Below are 12340 nucleotides of genomic sequence, written 5' to 3'. Positions count from 1 at the left end.
GCAGTGCCGCGCCCCGCTAGCAATGGTCTCGGGCCGCCGCGCAATCGGTGATGACGTCACCACCATGTGAGGCGGCCCCTTAGCGCCCCACGGCGGATATTGCCCGGCGCCCCGCGAGGCTGCCACGAGCAGTGTCAGTGCCAGCCTCGCAGGTCGCGAACCGGGCCGACATTCGCTCGCGGGGCGCAAGTTAAAGGGGAGGTGGGGAGCGCCGTACGCTGCCATTTTCCCGTTTTGGCCGACTCTCCTGCCGGCCCGTCTTGAGTCTCTGTGGTGTGGTCCGGCACTCCGTTTGGGAGCCGGGCTGCGGCCTCGGCACCACGCCACTCTGGTGAACCCAGGAACCCACATCCCAATACCCTGGCACAGTGTATTACACCGCACCACACAGCAGCAAGATTTATCATAAACATACAGGAAAAAATGATAAAACTCAAAACTCTATAGTCTAGAGAGAAGAAGATTCAGGATATAAAATATTAAACCATATAGGTAAAATATTACTTCAAACTCGGACATTTGCACGGCGAGGCACATCCATCAGGCAGTGATTGTGTGGAACAGGCTGCGACTCAGCGGACAGACACATTTAGAGCTGTGCCATTTGCTGCAAGGACACGTGTAACAGAGGGCTGGCATTGCCCATGGCAATTATGGTAAGCTGCACCCTCAACTGTCCCTTCTCTCCCCTCCTTGCAGACATGCTGCTTGCTCTCCCCTCATTCTGCACCATCTCCATTTTGCCAGCCATCAAACTAAAAATGAGTGTTGCACCACTCCATCACAGAAGGACTTCCCACGTCCACATTTATTGTGCCGGCCGCTGGATTTTGCCAGATAATTTTGTTACCCAAACAACCTTTGCAAAGGCTGACCTACACATGAGAATATTAGCAGGCTTCAGAAGGACCACCAACATTTCTGTCCCCATATTTGGCCACTTACCTTAAATTTACCCATCAGTCTCACCCGTTCCTGTGAGCTCACACGGCCAAGTCCAAAATGGACGGGAGTTTACCTATACTACGTAAATAAAGCTGATGCTTCAAGATCAGGTAGAGTCAGCCTACTAACAATCAGTCAAGAGCCAATAATACAGCTCCCAACTAACATCCAATCAGAAAATCTACTGCACGGAACTGATTTCTTCCTAGCTCGACTCTATTTTTTCTCCCCTTGTCCACTCTCTTCCCACCTACATCCGCGACTCCTCCGACACCCTCTGTCACTTTAACAGTTTCCATTTTCCTGGCTCCAACCTTCTCCTTTTCACCATGGACATCCAATCCCTCTACACTTCCATCCCCCATCAGAATAGTCTGAGGGTGCTCCACTTCTTCCTCGAGCAGAGGCCCAACCAGTCCCCATCCACCACCATCCTCTGCCGCCTGGCTGAACTCGTTCTCACAGTGAACAACTTCTCCTTTAACTCCACTCACTTCCTCCAAATTAAAGGTGTTGCTATGGGAACCCGCAAGGGTCCTAGCTATGCCTGCCTTTTTGTGGGATATGTGGAACATCCTTTGATCCAGTCCTACTCGGGTCCCCTCCCTCACCTCTTGTTCCGGTACATTGATGACTGTATCGGTGCCGTTTCCTGCTCTAGCCCTGAACTTGAAAATTTCATTCACTTTGCATCCAATTTCCACCCCTCCCTCACCATCACATGGTCCATCTCTGACTCTTCCCTTTCTCGATTTCTCTGTCTCCATTTCTGGGGATAGACTATTGACAAACATTCACTATAAGCCCACTGACTCCCACAGCTACCTGGACTACACTTCCTCCCACCCCGCATCCTGTAAGGACTCCATTCCATTCTCCCAGTTTCTCCGTCTCCGTCGCATCTGCTCTGACGACACCACCTTCCACACTAGTGCTTCCGATATGTCTTCCTTTTTCCTCAACCGAGGATTCCCCTCCGCTGTGGTTAATATGGCCCTCGACCGTGTCCGTTCTATTTCCCACACCTCTGCTCTCACCCCTTCCCCTCCCTCCCAGAACCACATCAGGGTTCCCCTTGTCCTCACCTTTCACGCCACCATCCTCCACATTCAAAGGATCATCCTCCGCCATTTCCACCACCTCCAGCGTGATCCCACCACCAATCACATCTTCCCTTCCCCTCCCCTCTCAGCATTCCGAATGGACCGCTCCCTTTGTGACACCCTGGTCCATTCTGCAGTCACCCCCAGTAGCCCCCTCCCCTTCCCACGGCACCTTCCCGTGCAAGTGCAGGAGATGCAACACCAGCCCTTTTACCTCCTCCCTTCCCACTGTCCAGGATCCCAAATACTCCTTCCAGGTGAAACAGCGATTTACTTGTACTTCTTTCAATTTAGTATACTGTATTCGCTGCTCACGATACCGTCTCCTCTACACTGGGGAGACCAAATGCAGGTTGGGTGACCGCTTTGCAGAACACCTCCGTTCAGTCCGCAAGAGCTTCCAGTCGCCTGTCACTTTAATTCTCCACTCCACTCCCACTCTGATCTCTGTGTCCTCGGCTTCCTGCACTGTTCCAATGAAGCTCAACGCAAGCTCGAGGAACAGCACTTCATCTTTCGTTTAGGCACTTTACAGCCTTCTGGACTCAGCATCGAGTTCACCAATTTCAGACCATAACCTCTGCCCATATTTGGTTCTTTTTTCTCCCTTTTTTTTTAACAAAAACTCCCCCCCCCCATCCCCCCACCTGCCCTTTTTAATTTAAATTGTGTTTCTCTCTGTTTCCCATGACAGCTGGTAATTATTCCACTATTCACACCCTATTTAGACATCTTTTGTTTCCTAACTTGTGACATTACCATCTCAATTCGGCCCCTTTGTCTCTCAAATCTCTTCTGCCTTCCACCCTATCACAGACCTTCTCCTTTTCCCCTCCCCCTTTCAGTGCCCCTTGCATTCCCTTAAGAATCTGTTACATTTTGAACTTTTTCCAGTTCTGACGAAGGGCCATTGACCTGAAAAGTTAACTCTGTTTCTCTCTCCACAGATGCTGCCTGACCCGCTGAGATTTCCAGCATTTTCTGTTTTTATTTCAAATCCCAGCATCCGCAGTATTTTGTTTTTGTAGAAAGTCTACTCTGTTCAGTCACCCTAAACCACTGGTTCCATCCATATGGCTTTAGTGTACTTACACGGATCAGAAATTGTAACTTACCTATATACCCTCCACCCCCTCCTCCTGCTGTGCAAGCACCTCCTCCTCCTCCAAAGCCTCCGCTTGTTATCCAGCCCCATTTCTTGATGGCCTGTGGGCAAGATTGTCCTCCTTCAGCACCTTCAGTCAGCGATTTGCCAGACCACAGCGGGATAGTGACATCACTCCAACCACCACCACCCCCTGTATTAAAAAAAGAGAATAAAATTACAGGAAAAAAGTGGAATCCAAACGGCCTCCATATGAGTTGTTCATGACACAGTGTAAAACAGTCAGCTTTCACATCTGTCAAGTCTCATTATTTTTAGAATCACAGCACGGAATGAGGCCATTTCGGCCCACCATGTCCGTGCCGGCCGACCAAGAGCTATCCAGCCTAATCCCACTCTCCAGCTCTTGGTCCATAGGCCTGTAGATCACTTTAAGTGCACATCCAAGTATATTTTAAATGTGGTGAGGGTTTCTGCCTCTACCACCCTTTCAGGCAGTGAGTTCCAGACGCCCACCACCCACTGGGTGAAGACATTTCCCCTCATATCTCCTCTAAACCTCCCCCCCAATTACTTTAAATCTATACCCCCTGGTTGTTGACCCCTCTGCCAAGGGAAACAGGTCCTTCCTATCCACTCTATCCAGGCCCCTCATAATTTTATACACCTCAATCAGGTCTCCCCTCAGCCTCCTCTGTTCTAAAGAAATCAGACCCAGCATCTTCAAACTTTCCTCATGGCCAAAATTCTCCAGTCCAGGCAACATTCTTGTAAATCTCCTCTGCACCCTTTCCAGTGTAATCACATCTTTCCTGTAATGTGGTAACCAGAACTGCACGCAGTACTCCAGCTGCGGCCTAACCAGTGTTTTATACAGTTCAAGTATAACGTCCTTGCTCTTGTATTCCATGCCTCAACTAATAAAGACAAGTATTCCATTCTTAACCACCTTATCTACCTGGTCTGCTACTTTCAGGAATCTGTGGACCTGCACTCCAAGGTCCCTTTGTTCCTCTACACTTTTCAGTGTCGTACCATTTAATGTGTTTTCCCTTGCCTTGTTAGACCTTCCCAGATGCATTACCTCATACTTATCCGTATTGAATTCCATTTGCCACTGCTCTGCCCACCTGACCAGTACATTGATATCTTCCTGCAGTCGTAGCTTTCTTCTTCATTATCAACCACACGGCCGATTTTAGTGTCATCTGCAAACTTCTTAATCATACCCCCAACATTTAAGTGCAAGTCACTGATACATACCATCAAAAGCAAGGGACCCAGTAGTGAGCTCTGTGGAACCCCGCTGGATACAGCCTTCCAGCCACAAAAACACCCATCAACCATTTCCCTTTGCTTCCTGCCTCTGAGCCAGTTTTGGATCCAACTTGCCACTTTGTCCTGGATCCCATGGGCTTTTATTTTCATGACCAGTCTGCCATGTTTGACCTTATTAAAAGCTTTGCTAAAATCCATATACACTACATCATATGCACTGCCCTCATCGACCCTCATGGTTACCTCCTCGAAACATTCAATCAAATTCGACAGACACGACCTTCCCTTAACAAATCCATGCTGACTGTCCTTGATTAATCCATGTCTTTCCAAATGAAGATTTATCCTGTCCCTCAGGACTTTTTCCAATAATTTTCCCACCACTGAGGTTAAGCTGACTGGCCTATAATTACTCGGCCCATCCCTTTCTCCCTTCTTAAACTAAGGTACAACATTAGCAGTCCTCCAGTCCTCTGGCACCACACCTGTAGCCAGAGAGTATATGAAAATGATGGTAGGAGTCTCTCCTATTTCCTCTTTTGTATCTCTTAACAGCCTGGGATAGATTTTAGCCGGGCCTGGGGGCTTATCCACTTTCAAAGCTGCTAAGCCCCTTAATACTTCCGCTCTCACTATGTTTATCTTGTCTAATATTTCACACGCCTCCTCCCCTCATTGCAATGTCTGCATCGCCCCTCTCTTTTGTGAAAACAGATGTAAAGTATTCATTAAGAATCATACCCACGTCTTCTGCCTCCACACACAGATTTCCTTTATGGTCTCTAATAGGCCCCACTCTTTCTCTAGTTAGCCTCTTGCTCTTAATGTATTTATAAAACATCTTTCGGTTTTCCCTGATTTTACTTGCTCACATTCTTTCATGTTCTCTCTTTGCTTTTCTCATATATTTTTTAATTGCACCCCTGCACTCATACTCCTCTAGAGTTTCTGCAGTGTTGAGTTCTTGGTATCTGTCATAAGCTTCCCCTTTTTTTTTTATCTTACCCTGTATGTCCCTTGACATCCAGAGGGCTCAAGATTTGTTAGTCCCACCCTTTTTCTTTAAGGGAATGTATTTGCTCTGAACTCTAACTATCTCCTCCTTGAGTGCATCTGGCAATTGTCACTATTTTTTGTTGAAATGTTATGTGTTTTTGTGTATCATCATTAAAAATAATCTCAGGTTGAACTGATGGCTCAGTGTCAGCATTAACTACCCACTGTGGCACAGAATCACATGGATTCTCTGGTCATTTATCTAATTTGCTGTTTGTGGGAACTTGCTATGTGTAAACTGGCTGACATATTTGCCTACAAAACAACTAACCACATTTCAAAAGTAATTAATTGATTGCAAAATGCTTTGGACATCTGGGGGCTTGAAAGGCACTATATAAATACAAGGGAGTTGAAATCTGGTTATGCCCAGGCCACAAAATCGCGGTTACTGCCACTGCCAGGAAGTGAAGTGCAATGTCGCGCGTCCACTCCCCTTTAGGGCGCATTTGGGGGCGCTACTCGGGCAGGTTAGGGAGCGCTACACGGGGGGCTAGGGAGTGCTACACGGGCGGGTTAGGAAGTGTTACACAGGGGGTTAGGAAACGCTACTCGGGCAGGTTAGGGAGCGCTACACGGGGGGGCTAGGGAGTGCTACACGGGCGGGTTAGGGAGTGTTACACAGGGGGTTAGGAAACGCTACTCGGGCAGGTTAGGGAGTGTTACACAGGGGGTTAGGAAACGCTACTCGGGCAGGTTAGGGAGTGTTACACAGGGGGTTAGGAAACGCTACTCGGGCAGGTTAGGGAGCGCTACACGGGGGGGCTAGGGAGTGCTACACGGGCGGGTTCGGTAGTGCTACTCGGTCAGGTTAGGGAGTGCTACACAGGGGGTTAGGAAACGCTACACGGGCGGGTTAGGGAGTGATACACGGGGGGGTTAGAGAGTGATACACGGGGGGTTAGGGAGTGATACACAGGAGTTAGGGAGTGATACACAGGAGTTAGGGAGTGATACACGGCGGATTAGGGAGTGATACACGGGGGATTAGGGAGTGATACATGGAGGGTTAGGAAGTGATACACGGGGGGTTAGGGAGTGATACACGGGGGATTAGGGAGTGATACACGGGGGATTAGGGAGTGATACATGGAGGGTTAGGAAGTGATACACGGGGGGTTAGGGAGTGATACACGGGGGATTAGGGAGTGATACATGGAGGGTTAGGAAGTGATACACGGGGGGTTAGGGAGTGATACACGGGGGATTAGGGAGTGATACATGGGGGGTTAGGGAGTGATACACGGGGGATTAGGGAGTGATACACGGGGGATTAGGGAGTGATACATGGAGGGTTAGGAAGTGATACACGGGGGGTTAGGGAGTGATACACGGGGGATTAGGGAGTGATATACGGGGGGTTAGAGAGTGATACACGGGGGATTAGGGAGTGATACACGGGGGATTAGGGAGTGATCCTCGGGGGATTAGGGAGTGATATACGGGCGGTTAGAGAGTGATACACAGGGGGTTAAAGAGTGATACACGGGGGATTAGGGAGTGATACACAGGAGTTAGGGAGTGATACACGGGGGATTAGGGAGTGATACACGGGGGGGTTAGGGAGTGATACAAGGGGGATTAGGGAGTGACACTCGGATGGTTAGGGAGTGCTACACGGGGGATTAGGGAGTGATACACGGGGGATTAGGGAGTGATACACGGAGGGTTAGGGAGTGCTACATGGGGGATTAGGGAGTGATACACGGGGGATTAGGGAGTGATACACGGGGGGTTAGGGAGTGATATTCGGGGATTAGGGAGTGATACACGGGGGGTTAGGGAGTGATACACGGGGGGTTAGGGAGTGCTACACGGGGGATTAGGGAGTGATACACGGGGGATTAGGGAATGCTACACGGGGGATTAGGGAGTGACACTCGGATGGTTAGGGAGTGATATACGGGGGGTTAGGGAGTGATACACGGGGGGTTATGGAGTGCTACACGGGGGATTAGGGAGTGATACACGGGGGGTTAGGGAGTGACACTCGGATGGTTAGGGAGTGATACACCGGGGGTTAGGGAGTGATACAAGGGGGATTAGGGAGTGATACACGGGGGATTAGGGAGTGATACACGGGGGATTAGGGAGTGATACACGGGGGATTAGGGAGTGATACACGGGGGGTTAGGGAGTGATATTCGGGGGATTATGGAGTGATACACGGGGGGGTTAGGGAGTGATACAAGGGGGATTAGGGAGTGATACACGGGGGGTTAGGGAGTGCTACACGGGGGATTAGGGAGTGATACACGGGGGATTAGGGAATGCTACACGGGGGATTAGGGAGTGACACTCGGATGGTTAGGGAGTGATACACCGGGGGTTAGGGAGTGATACAAGGGGAGGTTAGAGAGTTATACACGGGGGTTAGCGAGTGATACACGGGGGGTTTACGGTGTGATACACGGGGGGTTAGGGGGTGATATTCGGGGGGGTTAGAGAGTGATACACCGGGGGTTAGGGAGTGATACAAGGGGGGGTTAGAGAGTTATACATGGGGGTTAGGGAGTGATACACGGGGGGGTTACGGAGTGATACACGGGGGGTTAGGGGGTGATATTTGGGGGGTTAGGGAGTGATACACCGGGGGTTAGGGAGTGATACACAGCCTCTCCCCATAGCATTGACGAGTTTCAACGCCCCTCTCCTTCCATTAACGGGAAGGGATGCTGAGAATTCTGCAGGTCCTTAGAAGGTCTCCACTGGGCCACCATATCTGTGTGGTGCCGTAGCTGCAGCCCGGCACCGAGACAGAGTGCCGGGCTGCACACTCGTGGCCGGACTTCACGAAAGGAGCGGCAAACGGCCCGACTGGTAAGAGTGAGGGTTAAATAAAAGGTGGCAGCGTGCGCCGCACACACCTCCCTTTTAAGGTCTGCCCCGCGATGGGTTGACGACCCGGTTTGTGACCCACGAGGCTGGCATGGGCATCGCACGCTGCAATCTCGGCGCGCTGGACAATTTCCGTCGCGGGGCAGAAAGGAGTCGACGCGCACACCGAAGACATCATCGGCAGACGCGGGACAGCTCACGGTGCTTCCGGCGGGGGTGTGCTGCTATTGTTTTCGCACTTCCGCTAACCCCCATGCAATCCCGCAGGAGCCGATAGTGCCTCCCCTCCCCCGGGTGAAAAGAGTTTCGCTCCCCATTAGTGCCCTCTAGAGGCACTAATGGGAGGCGCAGAACAGGACAATTTCAGCCCCAAGTTCTTTTACAGACCAGTGAGGTCCCAGGTGCAAAACCTGTTCCATGCTCAGTTAGCTGATTTATGCAGGATGACTATAGAGACACGACAATTGGCCATAAAGGGGAATGATGAACCAGAGCCTCCATTCGTGAGCACTGTCAGTACGCCCTGCTGGATAATGAGTGGGAACCTTTGGTTGAGAGTTGGGTGAGGACAGGATCGGTAGTAATGCTCTCTATTGTTGTTTAGCAACCACTACTCACTGTTTAGGCTCATGCACTATGAAAGGCTAGTTGGAAGAGGTAGCCGAGGACAGATAGTGCCAGTGCACTGTAACCCAGGAAGGTTCTGTTCACTGGTGTGAGGTTCCCTCTTATTTTGCCTCGGTCCCTCCCACCATCCCAACAGGGAGCCGCTTGGCCTTCACTCAATACCTTGCCACAAGATACAGGGCAGACAATCACTGCATGGAGCTCCACGGATAGAAGTTATTATAAAGAACATTCTGAACAAATTCATTACAATAATCTGAATAACTATAATTGAAACAATAAATTGTTTAGTATTTCGAATTTCACTTGGTCTCTTTGGCATTTGTTAAAATGAATAGGCAATACACAGTCAATTTACTGGCTGACTGAGCATCCTGAAGTCATTAATGTCCTGACTACAAGTGGCGCACTCATGTTGATGATGAACCAAGCTTTCTTATATACATCAGTCTGGATAAAGTCAGGTCTTTCCTAACGAGATCATGTGAAATGATCTGAAATAAGTTGTTTTAAGTGCCACATTTATAATGAAGCATACTTTACAAGAATAGAGTTTCTATGCTAGGTTGATCGGTGTGTGTGTGGTGCGATATATAAATGGTAGGCCAAGGCAGTTCAAGATACAGTACAAGAAGGAGATTCCAGTGTGCAAAATAATTAACACCACTTCATCATCATAGGCAGTCCCTCGAAATCGAGGAAGACTTGCTTCCACTCTAAAAGTGAGTTCTTAGGTGACTGAACAGTCCAACACGGGCATTACAGTCTCTGACACAGGTAGGACACACAGTGGTTGAAGGAAAGGGTGGGTGGGACTGAGTCGCACACCACTTAGATAACAATACAAGTGCCAGTGTTGTCACCAGGATTTCAGTAAGGTAAAATGGTGCGTGTGATTCCCTGGATTCTGGAGAGGTCCCAACGGATTGGAAAACCGCAAATGTAATGCCCCTGTTTAAAAAAAGAGGCAGACAAAAAGCAGGAAACTATAGACCAATTTGATCTGTCGATGGGAAAATGTTGGAGTCCATTATTAAGGAAGCAGTAGCGGGACATTTGGAAAAGCATGATTCAATCAAGCAGAGTCAGCATGGTTTTATGAAAGGGAAATCATGTTTGACAAATTTGCTGCAGTTCTTTGAGGATGTAACGAGCAGGATGGATAAGGGGGAACCAGTGGATGTGGTGGATTTGGATTTCCAGAAGGCATTCGATAAGGTGCCACATAAAAGGTTACTGCACAAGATAAAAGCTCACAGGGTTAGGGGTAATATATTAGCATGGATAGAGGAGTGGCTAACTAACAGAAAACAGAGAGTCAAGATAAATGGGTCATTTTCCGGTTGGCAAACAGTGACTAGTGGGGTGCCGCAGGGATCGGTGCTGGGTCCTCAACTATTTACAATCTATATTAATGACTTGGATGAAGGGACCGAGTGTAATGTAGTCAAGTTTACTGATGATACAAAGCTGGGTGGGAAAGCAAATTCTGAGGAGGACACAAATAATCTGCAAAGGGATATAGACAGGCTAAGTGAGTGAGCAAAAAATTGGCAGATAAGGGAGTAAAGGGTTATGGGGAGCGGGTAGGAAAGTGGAGCTGAGTCCATGATCAGATCAGCCATGATCTTATTGAATGGCGGAGCAGGCTTGAGGGGCCAAATGGCCTACTCCTGTTCCTATTTCTTATGTTCTAATGTGTGTGAATGGTAGTTACAGGTCACTGGTGCTGGTCGTGTGAGAGTAAGCAGTCTGAGGCAATGAATTTCGAATATAATTCAAAAAATGGGTAACGCAACATATAAGTCCAATTTAAACAATAGTATATTTGTTAAATGTGCCATGGCATCATGGAGTGTGCTAATATTAATAAATATGGGTTTTATGAAAAGTGGATTTATGACAATATAGAATAACCATCACAATGACAGCTTTCCCTCCAGAGCAGTAATAAATATGGCAAGGGCAAGGCCTATATTCAAGGCCTTCATGCAATTATTCTTTTTTATTTAATCCCTACCTCTTCTTGAGGAGTACTCTTGCCGAGTACGTTCCACAGGTGCTGGCAACTTTTGGGTACATCACTCTTCCAATGTGAGTCTAGACAGTGCAGGGATGAATTTCCCGAGGAATTCTCCCAATTGTATCCTATTTTTTCAGGGTTTCTACAGAGTCATCCTAAACTGCCTCGGCCTAACATAGGAGAACCTTGACGGAATTTCAGCCATGGTGACATTATTGTTGAGGCTGATTCTGTCCTTGGCCTACATCTACATTGGATAGTGATCGGGTAAAGAAAGCCTGGCTGATTTTTTCTTTTCCATTCCATGGGCATTGAGGCCAGTTGTAGAAATCCTAATTAAGCACAGGCCACGATCAAACTATATTTATTTCCACATCTGGAATATTTTTAATGGTGCCAGTCTTGGCTCAGTGATAGTGCTTGTGCCTCTGCTGAAACCATGGGTTGTGACCCCCACCCCAGAGACTTGAGCACCTAATCTAGGCTAACGCTCCAGTGCAGTGCTGAGGGGGTGCTGCACTGTCGCCATTGCCAACCGTTGAATGAGATGTTAAATCGAAGCCCTGTCTGCCCTCTCACATGGAGGTAAAAGATCCTAAGGTACTTTTCTTGAAGAAGACTAGCGTGTCTTGGCCAAGATTTAGCCCACAAACAACATCACCAAAAACAGATTATCTGGTTGTCATTTATCTCATTGTTGTTTGTGAGATCTTGCTGTGCGTTTCCTTACAGTACAAGAGTGAACACATTTCATTGATTGCAAAGCACATGGGGATACCCTGAGGCTGTGAAAGGCACTATATAAATGCAAGTTCTTTCTTTCTTGTACTTTTGACAGCCTTATTCTCTATTTAGGCGTAAGGAACATGATACGTTAGTGGGTCTGGTTCTCTTTAATGCTACTGTATTTCTGTGGGTATAGCAACATTGTAATATATGGGATCAGTATTGCAATTTTGAATAATGTCATAGATAATATCAAAAACCAGGCAAGAAGCAGGGTATATGCTAAATGTAAAATATGGTGGTAGGTACTTCAAAATATCATTGACTTTTTAATGAGGGTTTGATGGGTTTTTGGTTATTTCTCATTTTGAAATGTTAAAATTAAATTTGGAACAAGGCAATCTTTCTTTAAGATTCAGAATTGCTATTAAGGGTGAATGAAATACTTATATTAATTCATTCATAGGGCAGGATAACAGTAGGAAGTAGGTGGATTAATATTTGTTTTCTCTTTTGTAAAACAAAATGTAAAAAATAATGGAGGCCATTTGGCTCATTCTTCTCACAGAAACCCACAATCCCAAGTTGCCTCACCTAATTGCATCTTGAATGATTGTAAAGATTTTCCCTCCACTACCC

At 47.8% G+C, this 12340-nt stretch overlaps 1 protein-coding gene across 1 annotated transcript in view; it reads right to left on the bottom strand.

Moving 5' to 3' along the window:
* LOC139272598 (ALK tyrosine kinase receptor-like) overlaps nucleotides 1-12340 on the bottom strand; it is a 1661561-nt gene that overhangs the window by 101758 nt on the left and 1547463 nt on the right. The window contains exon 16 of the mRNA XM_070888679.1: nucleotides 3164-3346. Coding sequence (XP_070744780.1) covers nucleotides 3164-3346 — 183 coding nt within the window. The remainder of the gene's footprint in view (nucleotides 1-3163; nucleotides 3347-12340) is intronic.

This window comes from Pristiophorus japonicus, chromosome 9 (genome assembly GCF_044704955.1).
Source record: "Pristiophorus japonicus isolate sPriJap1 chromosome 9, sPriJap1.hap1, whole genome shotgun sequence".
NCBI classification, from domain to species: domain Eukaryota; kingdom Metazoa; phylum Chordata; class Chondrichthyes; family Pristiophoridae; genus Pristiophorus; species Pristiophorus japonicus.
This window is presented reverse-complemented; position numbering and strand designations above follow the sequence as displayed.